The sequence below is a fragment of the Chroicocephalus ridibundus genome, chromosome 11, assembly GCF_963924245.1.
Source record: "Chroicocephalus ridibundus chromosome 11, bChrRid1.1, whole genome shotgun sequence".
In the NCBI taxonomy this organism is placed as follows: Eukaryota; Metazoa; Chordata; class Aves; order Charadriiformes; family Laridae; genus Chroicocephalus; species Chroicocephalus ridibundus.
The window spans coordinates 9,437,307-9,460,066 of record NC_086294.1 but is presented as its reverse complement, the minus strand read 5'-3'; the positions used below and the strand labels follow the sequence as shown (position 1 = coordinate 9,460,066).

Below are 22,760 nucleotides of genomic sequence, written 5' to 3'. Positions count from 1 at the left end.
TCATAGTTCAAATACAAATCCAGAATGATGCATGACGTACTCTATAGACTTTTATCTTTTTGAAAAATAGTGCAAAAACTTGTACAGTTTGGAACTTCAGGGACAGCCTGAAACCCATAATACAGGGATATCTTGAAAATGTTGGTCCAGCTATAACAGAAATATGGGGTTTGAACCAGGACTGCACTGCTTGCGTTGCTGCTTTCCAGGGAGCTGAGTAAGCTGCAAAACCATATTCTGTGTTCTTAACAATGCTTCTGGCTTCTGGAACATGCTTAGGCAACACCTTCTTTGGTCAAATAGTCAGAAGTGACCGCAAGACTGTCGCTGACATTTGCATATCTGTGTAAGTTAAGTGACTAATAGTCCTCTGTCCTTCAAGTTTGTGCAGTTTGATTTGCAGGCAAGAGGACATACCAAGGAACGGGCTTTCTGAGGAGAGCTGTATGAATCACCAGCTTCCCAGTGTGACAGGCCTTAAACACGTCAGTTTCTCAGAACTTTCATCTGCCCATGTTTCCCCAGCGAACATGGCCATACCACCACCTCAGTCTGTCTTCTGTGCTCTTGAGACTCTAGGTCACAATCCTCTTGGCTACCTGAGACGGAATCCCACATTGAAGAATTTTTTTTGTTCCTTTTACTCTTTTTTCTTTTTTTTCTTTTTTTTAAATATAAAGCTTATTCTCCTGAAGCCTTCTTGCTTCAAATCACTTTTTATATTAGTGTTTAATACTTAACTGGGGTAAACGTGCAATATTTTGTAATAATTTTAATAAAATGAAGCAAAATAATGGTAATACAGGTAGAACTTTTTTCAGTACAGTATTTCTTGATTTTTAGGGTTTCTGCATCAGGAGTGCTGCAAACATGCTATAGTTCTCATTTTATATGAAAAAATTCTTTCATTATTGTAGAGTTGTAACTCTACCTTATGCAACAGTGAATCAGTTAATGGCACTTAAAGGCCAGTTCTAAAGAGGTCATGAGCAGTGAAGTCAGTAGGGCTAGTGTTTCAAGCATTTCTTATCTTGAATGAGGGTTGTCTATGTAGATCTTTCATGTTTTCCAGTAGGATCATCATCTCCAAACCTGTTCTGTGCTGAAATCTGGCTGCTTTATTCACTGGTATGAAAATTAGTTCTGTTGTAATAACTTTCACTCTATATCCATTCAAGATGTTTTAAAAATTTCTTTCTGCGGAGGGCCAGCTGTGTGTCTGGCAGTGACCTCGCTGGAGCTGTTCTGTCCGGCACTTTGAAAGTTTGGGTACAGCTTTCAAATGCAGTTAAGTACTCCCTGTGGTGAACAGAATCCTGCATTTATACAAAGAATTTGTGCTTTTAATGCGGCTTGTGCCTTAAGTGCTCAGATTTGTTTGTATACTCATATTTAGAAAGCACCAACTGGCTTGTGTACATTGGCGCAAGGACATTGCGGAAGGACTTGTGTAGGTTTGTCAGTCCACCCTGGAGGAAAGTCAATTTCTAAATAGTGGTGCACATTTTGTTTGACCTATGCTTTTTGTTTTTTTAAATGTGAGGAGGAATGAGTATTAGAAAACATATTTAATAGGCAATAGGAAAAAATTTAGCAATGTAGGCATATATTGAAAGGGTCAGATGATATTTTACTGTGTAATTTTGTGTGTCAACTGAATGCCATCCCCCTGAGCTTAGTTTTCAGAGCATTGTGATCTGTTATTACTAAGATGGTGACAGTGGTCGGGTGAATTACTTTCCAAAACCAATAAAAGCAAGAGGGAGAGAACCTCTGATTTTGTATTGTTTGTCAGCTACTTGGCATAGCTGTGAGATGGTGCAGCGCTCCACAAAGAGCACTATATTTAGCTGTTTCCAAGGAGATGTTCTGTGCGATATTGATAATTGCATTAATCCTTGATTTACACAATCTGCAGGGAAGGAAACTGCTCCTTTTCCTAGTGTTGGCTTTTTAATTGCTGAATGATATGTACTTTATAGACACCTTGATTTAAGTCCTTTGTGTGTGTTGGGGGCAAAATCAGTGGTTCAAATGGTCATTTTTCTACCATAGAAATGATTCATGAACGTGAGCATTGCTTCTTGATGTTACCTTCTTACTTACACTGCTTTGTTTTTACTTGTGTGAGGTATGTCTGCATGTGAAAGACTTCCATTGTAAATAGGCTGAAGAGATGGCTTGGTGACATCCTGTGTTTTCTTGTCAAAGGCTAAGAGCATTCATGTCAACTTCGCTTGTGCCAAGGGTACTGTTAAGATATTCATGGTTGAAAACACAACTCTGCTCAGCATGTGCAATTTTCACTGTATAACAGAACAATCTTCCTGTCTCTCCCTCTGATGGTTTAGTCACTCTCTGCATAAGAAATCTTTCAGGGCAGTACCGTCCATAGACCTCTTTCTGATGCAGTCAGCTCAACGTGCTTTGTACATCTCTGAAAGCAACTATGAATTTCTGAGATGGAATAATCTCAAGCAAAATTTTTGAGACTTTACATCTAAAATACATTCTACATAGTTGACCTGCACTGATTGAACTAAATTGAATTGGAAAGGAGAAACAAACAGCCAGCTAAAAAGCTAACGTATTAGTTTAAACCATGTAATTCACTATGAATGCTCTTTCTGCATACTGTGTCCATGAACTGGAGCTTTTTAATTGCCTTGTTGTTATACTCCAGGTTTCGTGGATATATAAAGTATATCATGTAACAGTGACTACAAGCAAGCAATCTTGGTACTAGTTAAAATTCTTCAAGTTATATTTTATTCTGATTTCCGTTCATACTTTATTTGGAACTGCAGCTGACCTACTTGTTCATTTCAGTTAAATTCTTTGAGACATTGTCTTTTCTTTTGTAGAAAAGAAGAAAGGAGAGCACAATGCTGAAGGAGAAAGGAAATGAGCAGTTCAAGAAAGGAGGTGGGTTGATAATCTTTTCACACCATATGGATGTTAGAGGATCTTAATTAGTACTTAGCCATCACGGTAATGTTGCAGAAAACCCATAGGAAGATCTCACACCTATCATTCATTGTCCAAATTTATCATCTATATCATTTTGCATCCAGCTCTAGAGAACAGAAGGGGAAAGCAGTCCTCCTTAAGTTGAAATCACAAAGACTTGGATTACTAAAGCAGGATTCTCATGAAAGCTAAGTGTTTAAATCCAAGAACATGATACAGAATTGACTGCCTTCCAAGTGCCAGGGTTTCTTTTACTAATCAAAAAGGCTTCCACTAGGCTCTGAGTTTTGCTAATGCAGGACTTCGGCTCAGTAGGTCTCTCATACATTTGTATAGTTGCATCTTTTTATCCACTGACTGTACCTGTTATATATTTTATTTATCTATATGTGTGTACCTATATATAGATATCTATATGTCCTTACATGTACATCTATATACATACATAAATGTGTATATATATCATGTACATGTGTATATGGAGATGCACACATAGGTATATGTGTGTATATATACGTATAGATGTACACCTACACATACATGTATTTACAAAACCTACTCTAGAGGTATGTAAATTTCTAGCTTATGCCGGAACTGGACTTGTTCTGAACATAGGTAATACATAACAACAGGGTTGATGTCAGTAATAAGTAACTGCAACAGTGCTTTTAATTAAAAAAACATAAAGGGGAAGTGATTTTGACACCTGCCTTTCATTTAGCGTTCTGGTGGCTAGAGGATTCACAAAGAAACCAGGAAAAGCAGATTCATACTTTCCTCAGTCAGCAGGAACACAAACAACTTCCCTTCCCAGAAGTCCCTGATAACCAGACAGTGACCTTCGTGTTGGAGGTCTCTTATTGTGTGCTAAGAGAGCAAGATTCCTGGGGAATGATTTACCATTTCAGGCAAGTATCAGAGCAGGGAGAAGGAAACTGCTTCGACCATGAAAGCAGCAAATCTGTAATGCTGGCTGACTCATTTTGTGAAGTCTCATCCGTAGCCTCTTCTTGACAAATTCTTTGGCAGATCTTTTCAGTGTGCCAGTGCCTGCCAAAGTGCTTACTAATCAGAAACACACAGCCTTTGAAGCACCTGGATGGTCGCCAGCTAATGTGCACAGAAAGAATTGCTGTTTTGAGGACAATACACTTGTCAGCTGGCAGGGCATTGTTCAGAGTCAGTATAGGGCCTTTTCACTCTTGACTGTACCTTTATTAGAAAATTAATAACTTGATAATCCCATGTGGTTTACCACTGCTCCTTGCTTTAGACCAGATGGATGACGGATGACCTTCGGGTGATAATGGCTTTGTGGTGACTGACCTTTAAGTCAGTTATTGAAGATGATGTGGCAAATAAAATATCTTCGTAACTGCTTTGAACAGGTATCGGTGCAGTGACATGTTTCAGCACATGCCTCCTTTCAGATCAAGGACACGCTTAATCTAAAGAGATTCTACCTCTAAGGCTGCTACTCAAATAGAATGAAACAATTTCAGGGATGAGAATTATATGCATATCATGCTGTACCTGTTACAAGCTCAGGACTATATTTCTGCTTTTACAAGGGTGTTGATTTTGAAATAATTAATTGTCATTGATCTATGTACTACTTAGTAATGCACTTTGTCTGAAAGCAGCTACTGATTCTCGTTTAATATTGCATCATATATTGAGAAATGTTTCCAAAGAAATCTTGGCCAGGTGGTTCACTGACTGTACTGGCATTTGAAATAAATGGTCTGTTTTGTTGTGGTTTTTTTTCCTATTGCATCTGCAGACTATGGAGAGGCAGAAGACTCTTACACGAAGGCTCTGCAGATTTGTCCAGCCTGCTTCCAGAAGGACAGGGCTGTTTTGTTTTCAAACAGAGCTGCTGCAAAAATGAAACAGGTGAATATTCTTTTTACAAAACACCATGTATTGATTACATGACAAATGCAATAATGAAGGCATTAGGGGTGCATAAATGAGGGCAAAAGAATAAAGCTGTATGCAGGTTTTGCCACTTGCTCAATCTCTCGTGCTCCCAGTAGAAATGCTGGTATGCTTGGTTTTACTGAGGATGAATATCAACCTGAAAGTTGCAGTTGGAAAAGCTGTTCAAAGTTGCTCTGCAGCATTATCTTTAAAACACTGATTTTTCTTTCATTTTCTCTGTTTTAATGAAATGCAAAGTTCGTGTGGAACAGATGTCTTTAAGCACATTTACTGTATGCAGACCATGTATTATATTGTTTAGAATTGTAGCTCGTTAGTGTTTTTTCTGAAAGCCTGGATTGTCAGATACTTGCCTTCATTTAATTGGCTCAAATGCTTTGGGGCATAAGCAGGACTTCCTAACTATGGCTTTATTAATTTAGTGAGTTTGCTTCCTTCACACTTACTATGTAGTAGGACAGACCTATAGAGTAGGGCACGGTCTGGATAGAATGGGTGCAGCTTTCTTTGTAGGTGTTCTATTCCTTGACCAGGGACAGGTGCCCGTACGTTACCAGAATCGGCAATACACTTAAGTAGCATGGAAGGCATAGAACACAATCTGTCTAAACAGAAGATTTCACTTTCACTTCATAATACGGAGAATTGACTCCCTATTTTTGCCTTTGTTTTTAAGATTAGATTATTATAGAAAAATAGCACAGTAACTCCTGTCCTCAGTTTACCCTCCTGCAAAGGGAACTTTCTTGCAGTTTTCCTCCAGAGACAGATGCAGCTCTGCTTAGAAATGCACCTGGCCACCATATTTGGCATAAATAAATAAATTCTTACTCAGTGTAGAGTATTCTTGTTCAGCCAGAATTATCTAACTTGCTGTTGGGATAATGAATTGTTTGACCAGACAAGAAAAAAAATGGAATAAAATCTGTAACAACAGATGCTGGAACCTTTCAAATAGGAAAGCTGTAAACTGAAAAACCTCCTCATAATCCAGACGTTAACAATTCATATCACCAGGAAACTAATCCAATAGTACCCAAATGAGCCCAAGATGATAGAACTGTGCAGAAACTAGTGTATCTCACCAGCATAGATCAGTGAAACCTGACAGAGCAATAGATTAGTCTGAAAATAGATTCATATTGTTAATAATTTCCCCATTACGTTGGTTCTTCCATACCTGCTGCACCCATTTGCTTTGCACTACAATAAAAGCTTGTAAGCCAAGAACCTCTGAGACAAATTCTGTTTTGTGGAGGAGAAAATAGTTCTTTGGGTGTAGAAAGATTACTACTACTTAGATCAACAATACAAGCATGGAACAGTCTGATTTATTTTGCATTTTTTTTTAAAGCCCTTTTAGTTTGGGTGAAAATTGGATCTCTGTCTCAGCTCTTTTGGGTTTTGGTTTTTTCTTGTTTCATTATAAGCAGATTGCCTGGTTCTCATCTTCTTGCTCTGGTTATCTGGGTGCACTAAAATCTTGTCCCTACCGCTTCTGGAAGTCTCACGCATTGTCCCTTGTAGAGAAAGCTGTATTAGTGCTAAAGGCAGTGTCTGCTTTCCAGATGTCTTAGTACAGACAAGAATTTATCTGGGAGTCTTGGGAACCGTCTATTCCAACCCCTTAATTAATTGACAAAGGTAGAAAAGCTGGAGGTGGGTTAAGCCAAGGCCTGCAGATGTGACTCAGCCTTTTGAGCGTAGCGCGCTGCCGGCTGTTGAGTGCCGACCGATTAGTGGGGCAGCCCTGCAATGTGAACACTGGCAGCCTTCGCTGAGAGGAAGTTAATCACTGGTAAAGAGCTTTACAGCAGAAGCAACGGTATGAAAAGCCTTGATTACATGAACATCCCAGTTCCTTGGAATGCCAGACAAACCATTTGCTTGCAGTTGCAAATAATCTGTTCCCCAAGAAATATGACTTAAGAATAACAAAACTATTTTGTGTTCTAGGACAAGACAGAAGCTGCCCTAAGTGACTGCAGCAAAGGTATGACTTTTTCTCAGTGTGCTGCTCTCGTGCCAGATCTTTCATATATGAATTATGCCCATTAGTGCCTTACTGCAGAGCTGTCATTTTGGACGTAAGGGTCTTTAAAGAATTTATAGAAAAGCTGTGGTGGAAGACACCTGAATCTAGAATTATAAATATTATTTATTTTGTAAAATGTCTATCAACATTTTCCTGTCTGTAATAATTTGCTTTCTCTTGTGCCAATAAGGCTGCTGTTTGTACTTATTTTTAATAGAAAAGTCTTTTTATTATGGAAGCTGCTTCTTTACACCTACTATTTTAAACCCACTTCCACCTGCCATTCCCCACCCCACACCAGTCTTGGTTTAATCACAGATTCGAAGGAACCGTGAGGCCTTATAGAATTAAAAGCATTATCAAGTCCCTTTTATACAAGGCTTTTGCTTTGTCACAAGGGCTTATGCTCTCCCATTCTTGTCCTGCATAGTTTTCTCTGCAACTTCTGGTGAAATCATTTCAGCTGTGCAGTGCTTTATTGCTTCCACCCACTCACCCATGCTTGAATATTTGTTAAACCCCCCATGACAGCTGGGGGAAAAAAGTCCAAATTACCAATCAGAAAACTAATCCAATGGCTGCGTGCCAGTACTGCTTGTACAGTAAATACGAGTCTGTACATGCTTAAAAGCATTCTTGAAGGTAAAAAATTCTAGCTGGCCTTTGTCACTTTGGGGCTTTGCCTTGTTTTGGTGGTGGTGCGTTTTGAAAAACACTTCTGCTAATTTTGTAGTGGCTGAAAGGGAATCAGCCTGCTTTGCAGCAGTGAGACATAAACCTACCATCGCTTGACGTTCCCCAGGGATTTGGCTTACAAACTGCAATGCAACACTTGGAGCACAGCAGAGTAATTCACGCTAACCTGCAACTTGCTGACTGTAGCATTGTCTTTGTCCTTCCAGAAGAAATAAACCAGAATATTTAGCTAGATAATCCTAGATTTAATTGTCCTGAGAACCATTTTAATGGGTTAATAATTATAAAATTGGCAGTCTTTCATTCTTCCTCTTTCTATGATGAAAAATGGATGAAGAAATTCTTCAGAAATTACCATTTGCAGGTTACTGTTTAGTGTTCAGTCTTAACCGCATCTGTATATGCGGTCATGGCTGCCAAGGGAACAAGGAGAGGAAAAGCTTAAATTCAGTCAGTATGCCCCTCTGCTAACTTGTACAGCTAATACAACTGTTTGTGGATTCCCAACCCAATTTTGACCACTTGATACTAAAGTCAGAAGAACACTAGTAGTTCTCCTGGAGTTTGTTTCAACTTGAACTCAGGTAAGCAGGGAAATACTTATTTTCCCTGCTATGTGTATCTTTAGGTATATTTAACTTTAGCTGTAATCTAATAATCTACGCTTTTAAATATGCAAAAGCTGAAAAATATCTTACAGGTCCTTAAAATTTCTGAAGAGTCACTTAGAACCTCTGTATATATAGTATTGCAAAATTAAATGTTTGTGCATTATAAATCACTTCTATCCATGACAGATTGTAGACATTAAATGAAATATGATCATTGCATTAGACTTTCACAAGCAGATGTCGGCCTTTCTGAATTATGACTTAGCTTTTAAACTGTGACTCTGCTTGATTCTAAGCTACGTTATAAAGATAACTGTTAAGAATTTATACACACTTAAGAATTCATTTGAGGGGTGTAGAAATGTTTCAAGTAAAATACTGTGCTTTGGTTTTGTTTTCTAGCGGTGGAGTTAGATCCTAACTATATTAGAGCTTTGCTGAGGAGAGCAGAACTATATGAAAAAACTGAAAAACTAGATGAAGCTCTGGAAGATTATAAGGCAGTCCTAGAAAAAGACCCATCAGTTCATCAAGCCAGAGAAGCTTGCATGGTAAGCCTTTTTAGTATATTTTGGTCTAACTTTAAACCAAGGTCTTTTCTTTCCTATTCTAAATACTCAGTGCTGTTTATGCAAGCAGCTTCTATGCAGTGGTTATAACTTCTTTTTTTTTTCCGAGTCTGAAATTGTAGTGGTTTTCTCATCTGGTTTTATGTCAGGAAGATTACATGAACTGCCACAACTTCCATGACAAGTCTCGAGTCCATAAAGCGTAGTCCTCTTTTTACCTTTGTAAAATGAGTGAAAGCAAACATGTGTTCTGAGCTGTAAACATGTAATTACATGTTTAGCTGTAGAATAGCACGTGCCCACAGACACACACGTCTTTCTAGTTTTCTGATTAAGGCTGTTAATTGTATTTGTGCACGTGCTAGAAAAGGTTGCCTGAACCACTGCTGCATTTAGTAGCTATCATTTTAATAAGGATCTGCAATTTGGAGATCAGAATACAAGCACCCTGTAATACAGTTCTTGCTAGCTGTTTAATTAGTGGGAGTCTGGTTTTCTTTCAGTGGATTATTTTTCTGATTGGCAAATTTGCAGTCAAATGCCTTTATGGAGTAATTATAAAATAATTACTTTTTTGATGACTTGATTATATAACTTTGAGAATGGCAAAGAGACAGGACTGTATCAGTCTGTATCTATATTTGTAGCTACTTTAAAACATTGATATTTTTGTTTCTTGATTTAGCTGTTTTCTGTTCTTTTTCATTGCTATGCTTCGTGTGTGTATTGGCCACTTGGAGTTATTTTACTTCTAGTGACTGAAGTCTGCTATTAATCTTCAAAAACTTAGACTTTCTTGAGGAAAGGGGCACCTCATGGTGGCAAACATCTCTCTCCTCATTCAGTTACTTTCTTTGTTTTAAAAAAAAAAATCAGCTTAGTACTGTGTTTCAATGTCCACTTTCAATCAAATTACAAATACTTCAGGATTAAACATTTCTTGCAGAATCTTCACCATGTCTCTGTAAGCGTAAGGAAATGCTTGAAAAGTTTCCTTGGCCTTTAGGATGTGTCAGCTTGGATGAAAAAAGTAAAGCCCTAGCACTTCCTGAACCCCCAATCCAACATGTAAATAATCCCTGCTCAATGGGGATTTGAAGGCACTGCCACAGCCTGCTGATTTGAGGTTTTAAGTAACTCTTTGTGTAAAACACCAGCAGGAGGTGATTTTTCTAGTGATATTTAGTATGTTAATGCTCAGTGTGGAAAATAGCTGTGGATTTGACAAGTTCAGAGAGTCTTTTCACAAGGGTAGCAAGAAGGGAAATCTATTTTGTGCAGAAAGCTCTTCTTACAGCCTGCTTGCTGTTCTTATTTTTGAGAAGAGGTTCTGAAGGCTGTGTTGAAAGGACAAATGTGGTAGAGATGTGTCTATCACAAGCCTATGGTTTTGAAGGAACATGTGCTAGTGAAATGTAGCCATTATAAAAAGTGCAATGGTGGTCACTTTTTTATCAAAGCGGGAGCTTGAGGGCATGGTAGCTAATGGCTTGCAAGCACCAGAGAGCCTGGAAAGAGCTGAGCATCTTCTGCAGGGAAAACAACAGCCGAACTATTTTTTACTTCCATTTTAAGGTAAATAGATGCAATTTTAAAATGTAATTCTTAGTTGGGCACCCAAATCCACATGCCAATACTTGACTTTAGTTATATCTGGTTAAATTTTCAAAGGGCATCATTATTTTAGTTCAGCTCCACATCAGTGAACCTGCAACATATTCTGCCCCATAAAGGAAAAAAGGTCATTTGCTTCACCCACCAAATGATCTCTAAAACCACTTTGAATATGTCAATACACAAATATTTTTGAAAGGCTTAGGTTTAACTGTTTTAACTCTCCATTTGGGAAAATAAATCATTAGTAGGGATTCCCCACCATCCCCCTTTCCCCATACTATGGTTGTAAGTGACAGATTAGAAACTGCTTTTATAGCATATTAGACAAGAGCCTTGCCTGAAATTACTTCCTTTGGGACTGGATCAGTTGCACTGGTGGCAGAAAAATACTCTCTCTTAACTCCTGTAAGGGTATGGTTTCACAAAACAGCTGAACCGATCTACTAACTGCCTGCTGCTTACAAAGCTGTCCGGTTGCTTTCCTTGTGCTAGCGCTGGTACTAGCTCATGTCCGACCCTAGGGGATGGCTGGTTCTATACATGAGCCTGGCAGACAACTAACTCTGCTAAAGGGAAAAACAGCAACAAGCGAACAAAAAAAGCCAGCAACCAAAAAGCCCCAAAGTAAATACTTTTATATTGCCTTGGCTTTTTGCAGTCAGACAAGTCCTACTGCAAATGCTAGTGAGAAGGAAAGAAGACGTGGTCAAGGCAGTGCAGGAATTGGGGCCATCCCTTTTGGCAGCACCCACTGAGAAGGTCAGTTTACTGTACTGTGAAACAACCCCCTGATGCTTGTTGCATGCATCTGGTTGAGAGCAGGAGAGCACTTTATCACCTAGCTCTTGGCAATGGCTTAATAAATGACAAGCTTGTCAAACATCATTACTGCACGCATAGTGAATGTGATGGGTGCATCACAGTCTAGAGAAGAGTATTTGTGTTGGCCTTGTTTATAGTCCCCTAGTTGAGGCTATGGCTTATTTGATCCAGGAATTCAGCCAGGATGGGGTTTAGTTTCTGTAGTTCATAGTCTTTTAGCATTAGACTAGCTCCAGAGTGAGGCCTACTGTAATCTAGCCAGTTACTTGGTAAAATAGTATTAGTGTTTAAGGAGTGCATTTTAGCAGCTCATCATACAAAGAACAACTGTGAGGATCAGGCAGATTACGAACCACCAGTCAGGACTCCACAGATTGAGATGTCAGTAGTTGGTACAAAATGTAGGGAGTTTAAAACACATATATTTTGGCTGATTGGAACCTACCTGAAAGTATAGATACTGTCCTTTATACCTCTCGCAAAACCACAATTTCCTTTCAGTGAGTATGCTTCTAATAGTCTCGCAAAAGAGCTCTTGCTCAGTAACCAGTGGAGATGTGGGCTAGAAGAGAGTCGTGAACAGTGCTGCTGTTCTTCCTGGCCATCTTCCAGGAATGTTTTAGAACGATCAGTAATTCTTAATTTTTGTAGCTGGGAAGTACAGAGGTTGACTGTTTCACATACCTTCTGCTCCTTGACCTCATTTTACTGTGGCAGAGGCTTTAGGCTCACAGTGGTGCAGAACACTTTGTACAAAATGCCCTCAATTTACACTGCAGTGGGATTTAGGACATTCTGCCCTGAGTTGGTCCTGTTGTTTGTCAAGTTGCAGGGTAGAAGCAATCTTTTTAGACTGAAGCTTAAAACTCCCCTCTTGAAAAATTGTTACGGAAATACTGATGGCAGGTTTTACACTTTTTAAAATATTCATAATAAATCTCTAAAGTTCATAATAAAAAACCCATTATAGCTGTAATGTTGACTTCAGATATGTGGTTAAGATATCTAATACGTAGGAGACTAAGGAGCTTTGCTTTATTGTCAGGTAAAGTGCATTGCTCTTCGCAGAAATATGGCAGCATTTTTTCCCCCCTCACTGGTAATGCAAATGATGCATCAAGAGAATCTGCAAATTAACTTCATTCACTGTTAGAGCAAATCTTTCTTCTTCCTGTACATAGAAAATATTTCACATACTGCTTTAGGGAATGTCATGATCTTGTTAAATGGCAGTTTAAAAATACGAAATACACAGTAGTTCTTTGCTTTGATTCCTGATTTGGTACCTGCTCTAAAATTTTAGTACTGTTTATATTTCATGAGTACAGTGATAGTGTTTTGATGTAAATCCTAGTGTTGCACACTTTAGTTACTTTTGATATCATCAATGCCAAGTGAAACAGTTTGAAATTATAGTGCTTTGTGGTCAAATAATCCCTATTGATGCTTTCCCAGAAAGTGTTTAATTATATGGTATCAATCTTTAGCTTTTGTTTTTAGCAGGTGTATAATGGTGTTATGTGAATTTTAGCTTCAACACAGTTTTTGAGGGATAGGCAGGCCAGATAAACTTGTTTACCAAAAGAAGCTGTACTTTGAGATGAGTATCGTAGACACCAGGTAACGGACAGCTTTCTATAGATAACTAACCTTGCAAATACATTTCTGGAGCGAGAAATGCTGAGTCTCTGGAATAGTAGTATTCAGACAGACAAAACATGGAGTATGTATTTTAGATGAAGGATTTGTGTCTTCATTTCCTGCTAAAGCCTAATGTCCAAATGTGAGAGAGACACACTACATATGCCAAACTCGTCCAAGATTCAGCAAATCTCACAGCCACAATGCAAACTGAATTTAGAGCCTGGGGATATCCACACATGTTTTCATGCAGGCAGCTTAGGTCCAGATCTGCACCCAACTTAATAAGTCCCTCTGGGTCAGCAGGAGTCAGATGAGGTCTGACTGGGCTCATTAGATCTGGCTCACTGGTGGTGATGCTGGGCCTGGGCTGCTTTCAAGCTTAGCCATCGAAACATATCTGCATTGTATTCCTAAGTACTCATTTTTCTGTTGTTTGTTTGTTTGGGTTTTTTTCTGGGTATAGAAAAATGAACTGTATTTGCCTGTGTTCACCAGTGTATCCTGCATTGAAGAGGAGTCAGGCAGCCTTGTCAGTGGGCTTTTTCTTGAGATGAACATCTTATTTCACTGCAGCAACGATATCAGGATGACAAACCTATCCATGATGACTGGAGCTGTAAATGACAGGACAGAACAAGATTAGGCAATGAATTCTTTAACTATGTTGAGAAGCCAATTACCACAAGGGAAGCGAATCGGGAGTGAATTCCATACCTGTTACCATAGTCTGCAACTGTAATCAATTTACCGATAACGCCACTACAATAGAGCTGTCTTACTTGCTGTGGCCTCCACAAGAAGAGAGCCTAGTTATAATTGCATGCAGAACTGCCAGAATCATACAGTGGCGAGCATAGTATAAAAGCTTGAAATAGTACTGCTGAAAAATATGAAAAATATGTATAAAAAGTTACTATCATTCATAATATATTGTGGTTTAATATTGTATTTAACAGATATATAGAAAATGCAAAATGTAAATGATACAATAGTAAATTGTATTAACTAAAACTATGTAATGAATATAAAATTCTAATTAAAAATTATCATTGCAGTCATATAGCAAAACATTAGGAATGCATAGACTATGCAGTTACATAATGCTCATTAGAAATGTGTGATAAGTTTATTGGTGATGGTGCAACAGATTTTAACACTGGTGCCAGTTCTGAGGCGGGGAAAAAGCCCGTTAATGAACTGTTACTTGGACTAGTACCTTGCTCAGGGTGAGCTGTTGGAGTTCCCTCCCCATGATCAATTGCCAAGTCAAGGCCCTCATTTGTAATATCGTGTCCTCTGCAGAACCATGCCATATATTGCGTAATAAGATGCTGCTCGTTAAACTATGTCCTGAAGTTCACGGACAGTTAATTAAGTGATCTTCTGATAAAATATTTGTATTTGGAAGACATCAGTGTTTTCACCATGCGGATTTCCCATAAGTATGATGCCACTGAGAACTGCCATTATGGATGTTTTCCTCATTATACCTGTGTTGATGTTCAGAATTCACGTGCTGTGCTTGCTTCGTTCCTCGAGCCTCTCTTACCAATTTAACGCATGCAGCAGAGGAGGTATGGCTGAAACACACTTCACTTGCAAGTCTCTTAAATTCCATAAGCTTTTCAGTTAAAATCCCAAGCAAATAGATCAGATCTGGTTTTCAGCAGTAAAAATGTATGTCTGTAGGAAACCTGCAGTCACAAGTTACGACTTACTCTTTATGTGAACTGATGTCATCAGATGAATTACAGGTTTCCAAAATAAGATGAAAGTGTGGTTTGACATAAGGACTCCTTCTAAGCCATAAACAGTGTTCCTGGATACGTGTATGAAAATTCCATAAGCATAACCAATTTTTATCTCTCTCCACAGCGATTACCTAGACAAATTGAAGAGCGTAATGAAAAATTAAAGAAAGAAATGTTAGGTAAGTAGTGTGTACATATAACTTGCATAATAATCTAGAAAAATGAAAATACTTGAGTAGAATCTCTTGTATAAAATTTAAAGAAGGTAAATCTTAAAGGAAATACTTGTCCTGTGTTAAACAAAATTCCTGATTTCTTCGTAGTTCTCTATTGCTTGGTTTCGCCTACAGTAAGTTCCAGCCAAATAATTCTCTCCTACAGAAAAGGCTGTTAGTTACATTTAAAGAAAGAAATACTCAAGACCGAAAACAATGTAATATTAATGCATGTAAAAGTAGGGGGAAAATGGTTTGAAATAGACCAACTGCTCTGCCCTTTCTCTCTGCAAATAAACCTTCAAAGGAAACATTCCCATGAAAGGGATAAAATGGGGTTTTCACTAAACCTTTACGTAAAAGAAGTCAACCAGCTGTCATAGCTGAGCATGTTTGATCTTGTGTCTGAAGAAATAAATTTGTTTCTTTTTGTAGCACTTCCAACCTATAGACCTCCAAGGCTTCATGTTTACCTTGATTTATGTAGTATTTCACTTCTGTTTGCGTGGAGGCTGAATTAGACCTACCCAGTGTTACAAATAGGCATCTGGCCTTGCTGGAAGTGGAATTAGATTTCCTAACTGCGTAGCTCATTGTCTTTTGACTTTTTACAATTCGATACCAAAGGATAGTGTTGACTCTACTTGCTTGTAGAAAAGATAATTTAATTAATATAACTCATTTGAATGTCAGGGGAGTCAGCTCAGGTGTTTGGGATGTATGATTTTTTCATTCCAGGAGAGCAAGTCAGATGCACACTAATAGTTCCAGGCTAGGCACTGACACTAAACTTAAATTAATCACTAGCAAAATCTTTAGAAAGAACGTCACACTTCATTTTTTGGCTCCGTTGAAGTTTGGATATTGAATTGAATTCTTATTTTAGTCAGTGAATCAGCCAGTAACGTTGTTTTTTTCTAGGCTTTTATTCTTTTAACTAAAGCTTAAGTCTGGTGTACCCCACTAAGACTGCCATGAAAACTGGAGCTGTGTACAAACAAACCAAAATAAATGGAGTGCATCTTCCTCCTTCCCCAAGTGTGTTTCCTGTTTTCCAGTGCTACAGCTCATTACCACGTAGTTTGTCAGAAGCGGAAGCACTTCTTTAGTGATTGTGTGTAAATAAATCAGAGCACACATTCTTGGTTGGATTTTTCTGCCAGACTACCTCCCTGTGAATTCTCGTGTGCAAGTGGTAGTTGCATGTGATTGATGAAGTTGATGTCACTAGAAAAAGCATGTTTTGTTGCCAAACCAAATCCATTTCTGCTATGTGTTCTTCAAGGGTCTAACTTTTCCAAAGCCGACATTTGTATTTAAATTATTTACATATTTTCCGTTCAGCCTTTGCAGGTTAGTGCTGCCACTTGCCACTGAACTTCGCTCAGTATGGACTAACCTCCAAGTTTCACATTAGTGAAAGCTTAACTTAGAGCACGCTTTGAAAGTAGCTTTTAAATCCATGTGGCTTTGCCTTTATGCTTTCATAACCTGAGCGTCCTCTGCCTTAGGAATTGCCCAGGACATGAACATACACTGACCATTTTCTGTGTTCTTTTTTATTTCTCTTCTGACTTTAAAGCTGAAGATTTCCAGCTATCGTGTAACAAACTAGTCTTGTTAAGAGAAACTAATTATTGTGCTAACTAGCTCCTTTGGGGAGAGGGTGTGAGAAGAGGGGAAGCTTGGAATAATTTTAGTAAGGTTTAGCAGCTTGGGGGCTGTGACAATACAGTTTTCTTCATGGCAGCAGAGGAGACAAGTATATTGGATATATATATAAAAAAAAAAAAGGATGGAACATATGCCAATCTGTGTAATCCATCTTATACACACAGAGTTCATCAAATCTAATTAAAAACTATTGGGACTTTCAGCTTAAGTTATAAATGAGTGCATTCCAGAAAATAGTGAGATGTACTTGATTATGAGGGTGATTAATGGGAAGGCCTATCGGGGCGTATCACCTGGGCCTTTCTGCCAATAACAGGCCAGCTACTTGAGATCAGCAAAGGTATTTGTTAGGTTTAGTGCCTAAAGAGCTAGTTTCTTTTTTCTTTACATTGAAGGGTATGATGTATTTGCAGCTAAGCTGCTAAACCCCAATACTGTATATAGGGAGGTCACTTTAAATAGTTCAAACCAGAGCAAATACACAGTTCCTTTTAGTTCAGTTCTCACTATTTAGGGAAGGGAAAAGGATTTGCCCTCTCTTTTTTAATTGCTTAAGAAATGTCGTTGGTAATACAGAAAGTTATACAAAGTTGAGACCTCATCAGGAAATTTGTCTTTTATCCAAAAAAAATTCTTAACATAAACAATATCTAGCTTTTCAACTTCCAAACCCTGCAGTAACAGCAGCAACTATACTAGAAGAATTGCCAGAAAGACTGAATAGCAATTAATTTTGGCTGTTACGTCTTAATGTAAATCGTGAGAAATCTTTTTGTGTGTCTGCCTTTTGCAACAGGATGTTACGTGGCAGTTCAGGTCAGTAATGAATCACAGACTTTTGAGCCCTAAATTCATTTTTACTGGTTAAGTTTTCGTGTTAACCTCTGACTATTGCTTTGCTGAAGAAACTTAACATGCTGGAGTTCCAGCTGAAAAGTAGACATAGGCTGTTCTAGAATATAAAGAACAAAATCTGATGAACAAAATGAAAATATGGTCTCGGAGAGGAGAACGTGACTGTGCTCCGGGACAAGTGAGTGTCTGGCTGCTGAGAACTCTCTGCAGCTGAGTCACAGCTCCACATGCCTTTTTCCTTCCTTCAAGCACAGTCCCTGCTTTAAGAGAGCTTTTCTTTGGGGGGAGGAGGAGGTTGGACTTAACTACAGATCTTAATTTAGGGATGAAAGGAGAGTGGGGGAGGAGGAAATAGTGCTTTCCTACAATGATGGGTTTATGTGCGCCAAGACAGCAGGAGCAGTGCTTTGGGCTCGAGTTCCCGGAAAAGACAAGGCTTTCTTCTGCTTCATTAACGATTTATTAAATGTGGCTGCACCGGAAGGCATTGCTATATGGGAATTTAAGTGATAGAACAGGAAGGTGACCAATGACTGTATTGTTTTAAATATTCAATCACAGTGAAATGAAGAATAAAGTATTATATATGTCATGTAGTCTTCAGCTTCTCCCAAAGAACTGGCCTAGCTACAAGCAAGAATACCAAGGCAGTTGTTCTGTGTTTATTGGCTCCAGTATGACCGGAAAAGAGCCATCGTACTAACTCCAATTAGAAAAGACCTTTCACAGTTTCCTGAAATGGGCAAACTTGTCTGCCTGCTCCTGAGCCAGCTGCAGTGCCTGGATAACTTGTGAACTGTGTACAGCCCACTCCAGCGATGCCAGACTATGCCAGGATTCTTCCACCAGTAGACAAAGGCACTTCTCACCCCAAACCTGAAGCTAAACAATGACCAAATGTTTGTCTAGAAGTACAATAGCAACTATTCATCCCAGTCATAGAGATGCTATGAGCAACTTTATGGTTTTATAACCAAAATGCTTTTAGGATGCTGTATAAAATTATGAACTTAATAGGTAACTTAGTTTAAACAGCTTAAAATAAAACCCCACCAGCAGTACAAAGCAGCTAATCCTAGCTGAGCCATTCTCTGGAATGACTTGGGCCAGATCACTAAACCACCACATCTGTTAATCCAAACAGAAAAAAAAAAAAAGAAATTAAAGAAAAATCCTGTCTCACCAACTTGCTGCTTTTCTAGGCTAAGGTTGTCTTTTTTTTTTCCCTGTGTAAGGCCATGGAAGTTCCACGTTCACTCTCAAAGACCAGTCTTGCTTTAACATAATTACATAAATCTCTGAAAGATACCCAGTTGTGACCCAGCGCTTTGATGCAAGATCTTAATTACTTTGGTGTATGTAGGTGTGCCGTAGTAATGCTAGCTGTTAGTTTCTGTATGCAGGACTGAGTTGTTCCTTAGATTAAAAGGTTCACATTTTGCACCTGCTATTGTTACTTTTTGTATATTTTGTGACTGTGTTCAAAACAGCCCCCCCTGCCCTCAATTCAATTTTGGAAGCGTGATAGAAAAAATAGTGTATTTTAGTTCATGTTGATGATGTTTAACCTGTCTTGAACTGTTGCCAGATTGTAAGAGATAAGGGGCGTACTTCCATGCGATAAGTTCAGGCTCAGCTACAATTTCTGTTTTGAGAACAGCATTTTCAAACAAACAAAAGCAGGAAGCTAAATAAGTGTATATATGACTTGGCAGTTAGATTCTAATATGTTAGCTTAGAAATAGAAATAAAGGTGAAGATGACTAGAATAACAGATGTTTCTCACGATGGCTTGCAGAAAACATGCACGTGTGAGCAGGAATAGGTGTGGCATTTGCACGTTTTAGTTACATGATTGTGACTACTTCGCTTGCGCAACTGGATTTCCTGGTGCCAGCTATTGTCAGTGTATCTCCGCTGTGTGCATGCACAAAACTCCCAGCAAAATAAAATCCATTACCTTGAAGATCTAGTAGAGGTAGAAGGCTTTGTGAAAGCTGGTGTGTAGCCTGTGGATGCAAACCTAGGGTAGGCTTCAACTTGTCCGGACTTCTCCTGTTTATTCTTTGGGAAATTAGTCTACGATTCTGCACTGAAGCCAGGAGGAAAATAATGTTTTCCTTGGAAAACTGACCATCTTCCTCCTTTGGCTTGTCATGCCAGCGGCTCAGCTTGTGTTTAGCCAACATGCAAGTTGTTACCTCTGCTTCTTTGTTAATTTAATGTATTTTATCTATTCTATCTTCTCTGTATAGATATGACTTTTTAAAAAGGATGTACTTTTGTTGCCCATCCCCTTTTATAGGTGGTAGCAACATTCGTTTTCTAGAGTCCAAAAACACGTATCATACATCTATTGCTAGAAGCCTTTAGATTCTGTTAACTGTCATACCCGATGTATGTTTGACAAAGTTTGTTAAATAATAGCTGCTTAGAGCTCCTAGCAGTGGTGAGTTAGCCCTGGAGAACTGTAGTTTCGAAAGTGAGTTAATGATGTTGAGTCTCATCACGCTGAGTTTTTCTGCAGGCAAAACGGCTGTAAAGTTGTATGCTTCAGGTGGAACTGCTGAGTTTGCAGGTGCAAACACAGTTGCAAAGATGAATTATTTTTTTTATTTTTCTTCATATCAATATACATGTTTAAAAAGGGATTTTTAATAGTTACAAATGAGGGGTTTGAACTTGCGCTTTCATTGTGTCTTTCGGTAGTCTAGGAAACTGGCAGTTAAAATATTCTTGATTGTTTATAGAGCTGTAGCTGCACCTAAAATGACCAGAACTGAAAACTTTGTTAGAAAATTGAATGTTGGCAACTATCAGAGTTATATCCAAGCATAAGTATAGGGGAGACCAGTGCTTTGTTGTGAGCTGTTAAACTCTCGTGCCTCAGGAGCTTATAACGGAGGAAATCAGGTGCTTCTGGGTGGCTGTAGCCACACGGCCATGACTGTCGGCAGCCACTGGCCCTCCATCAGGGCTGCCCGACAAACCGCTCAGAACCAGCATGGTGGTCTGATTTCAGAGCTGACAGTAACTACATCACAATTGGGAGGGATTTTTTTTAATTCGTGTAACAGCCTAAATATTCAGCAAACTGCAGAGATTTCCACAGCATTTACCTTAAATTAGTAGATAAATTTGTAGAGCTGCACTGTGTAGTTGGGCATAATTCAATGGGAGTTTTCCTTCTCCTTAATGTGTTCTCTCTCCTTTCATTGTAGGCAAACTGAAGGATCTTGGGAATTTGGTTCTCCGCCCCTTTGGCCTGTCAACAGAAAATTTTCAGATAAAGCAGGATTCATCAACTGGTTCATACTCCATCAATTTTGTTCAAAATCCCAACAACAATAGATAACATGAATTCAGTCTAGTTCTGCTGGCTTTCAGGCTTCGTGACCGTGTGCTTGCACGTACCAATAAAAGGATTCAGCAAACATTCTTCACGCTCCCCAAGTGAAGATGACTCAAGCATACTCATGTCCCTGCTTGTGAAATTATTTACAATGTGGATGTAAAGCAAGTCATTTGACTTCTCTTAGTGATAACTGTGTCCAACGTGTGATGATTTTTTTTTTTTTTTCAATATTTTTTTTCCTTCCCTTGTGGTGTTTGGCTTATCCAACAGGCAGGTTCATTATTTTGGCCCATTCAATGCTGGCAACAAAATTCTAGCAAGCAATTCTGTTGAATCAAAATGCCCATGCACCTGTAGCCAAGAACAAAGCCTAATGGTGTCTTGGGGAATTAACGAATCGAGCAGAAGCACTTCTCCACACTCAGCAGGTGGATAGGACTGACAGCATGCATGGAAGCAAGCCAGCCTCTTCTGTGGAGTAATTTTTCTTTGTAATAAAGGCTTGGCATTTCTGTTGGTTTGGTTTGTGAAGTTCTTTCCTTATTTGAGTCCTTCACATGGTGGTATTATTGTTAAAAGTGCTTATAGTCACCCACAAATCACATACTTGCAAGACATTAATTTGAAGCATTTGATTTTTTTCATCTTGCTTATAGCAATGCCAGTAAATTAAGCTCAGGCCACCCTTACAAGACAGTTTACTTTTTATTAATTTTTCTGAAGGCAAAAAGGAAATTTTGTGCCCCTATATATACACACACACACACTCTTTGTAATGGTACCATAAAATTAGTTAAATTTGCTTGTCTAAGATTCATTCATGTTACAGATATCTGTAATGGCAAACAAATAAGTGATGTTAAATATGATTGCAAAAGATTTTCATAGTATACTAGGCCTTGAAGACTTTGAAGTGTGTGTCTGTGTGTATATATATATATATTTATATATGCTGTTGAAGGAGTTCATTCAGATTTTGGAGAAGGGGTGTCTTTTGTAATTACTACTTACTACTTTTTATATTGATGCGGATGTTTACATTGGAGGCAGATTCTTCAGTTGTCTCCATGGAGATTTCAGTACATGATTGAATTAGGTAATCAGTGGTGGCTGTCTGTTGGCTATGGGTTGTCAGATTTATTTCAGGAAGTCTCTCCATGTGTACTTTACGGACTGAAATTACAGAGCTCCAGTCTACACCGGTATGCCTGAAAGGAACAGTCTCTCAAGCTAAGGCATTCTCGGTGCTTTATTTTCATTTTTGTCTCTGCAGCTGTGCAGGGGTTTTTGGATTCTTGTTTAACTCTGTCTGTCTTGCTGCATTTTTGGTTTTGACTTTGTCGTCACCTGTTTGTAAACTATCTCAAGTCTGCAGTGAGTGTGTATTAAGTCTATGGGAATTGAAATGTCATTGTCAAAAGAAGAGAGAAGAGATGCCTATGCAGCCTTTAACATCTTCTGCATAATTAAAATGTCACTTAAGTAAATAACAGCAAACAGCCTCTAGGATTTCCACGTGCTGAAACTGTAACTGTGCCGTGCTTTACTGGAGTAAACTTTCTAACGCGCAAGGCTGAATTTCCTTTACTGGTACAGTTTGGGCAAAGGGGTAGGTGTGTGGATGGGAGGTTTTAAAGACAGATTTTGCTCCCCGGTGCTGCTGGAGAGGGGTTTGCCAGCCGGAGGCCAGGTGTGCCAGGCTCCAGTACCCAGGCAGAGGCCTGAGCCTACCTGGGCGCTGTGCTGGGAGAGAAGTGTGCTCACACCCCAGAGGCTCTGCAGGTCCAGATGGCTAATTAGCTCTAAAACCGCTCTGCCTTCTCAGCTGAGCTCTTCAGAATCAGAGAAGGCTCATTGGGTTGGGCAGTGCTGAGATTAGTATAAATGTTAATAGTCTTTCCTGAAAGCTGGAACACTACAGAGCAAAGGTGTCCAAGCTTCCAAGGGGTGCTGGGCAGGGGCAGTGCTGGGCTGGAGCTCATGAGCTTGGCTTGTGCCCACG

At 39.0% G+C, this 22,760-nt stretch overlaps 1 protein-coding gene across 1 annotated transcript in view; it reads left to right on the top strand.

The window, feature by feature from the left end:
* The window catches only part of TTC1 (tetratricopeptide repeat domain 1), a 30,248-nt gene extending 8,978 nt beyond the window's left edge, over positions 1-21,270 (top strand). Inside the window, exons 3-8 of the mRNA XM_063348975.1 lie at positions 2,865-2,925; positions 4,754-4,866; positions 6,871-6,907; positions 8,659-8,807; positions 14,784-14,838; positions 20,625-21,270. Coding sequence (XP_063205045.1) covers positions 2,865-2,925; positions 4,754-4,866; positions 6,871-6,907; positions 8,659-8,807; positions 14,784-14,838; positions 20,625-20,758 — 549 coding nt within the window. The 3' untranslated portion in view covers positions 20,759-21,270. The remainder of the gene's footprint in view (positions 1-2,864; positions 2,926-4,753; positions 4,867-6,870; positions 6,908-8,658; positions 8,808-14,783; positions 14,839-20,624) is intronic.
* Positions 21,271-22,760: the final 1,490 nt, after the last annotated feature.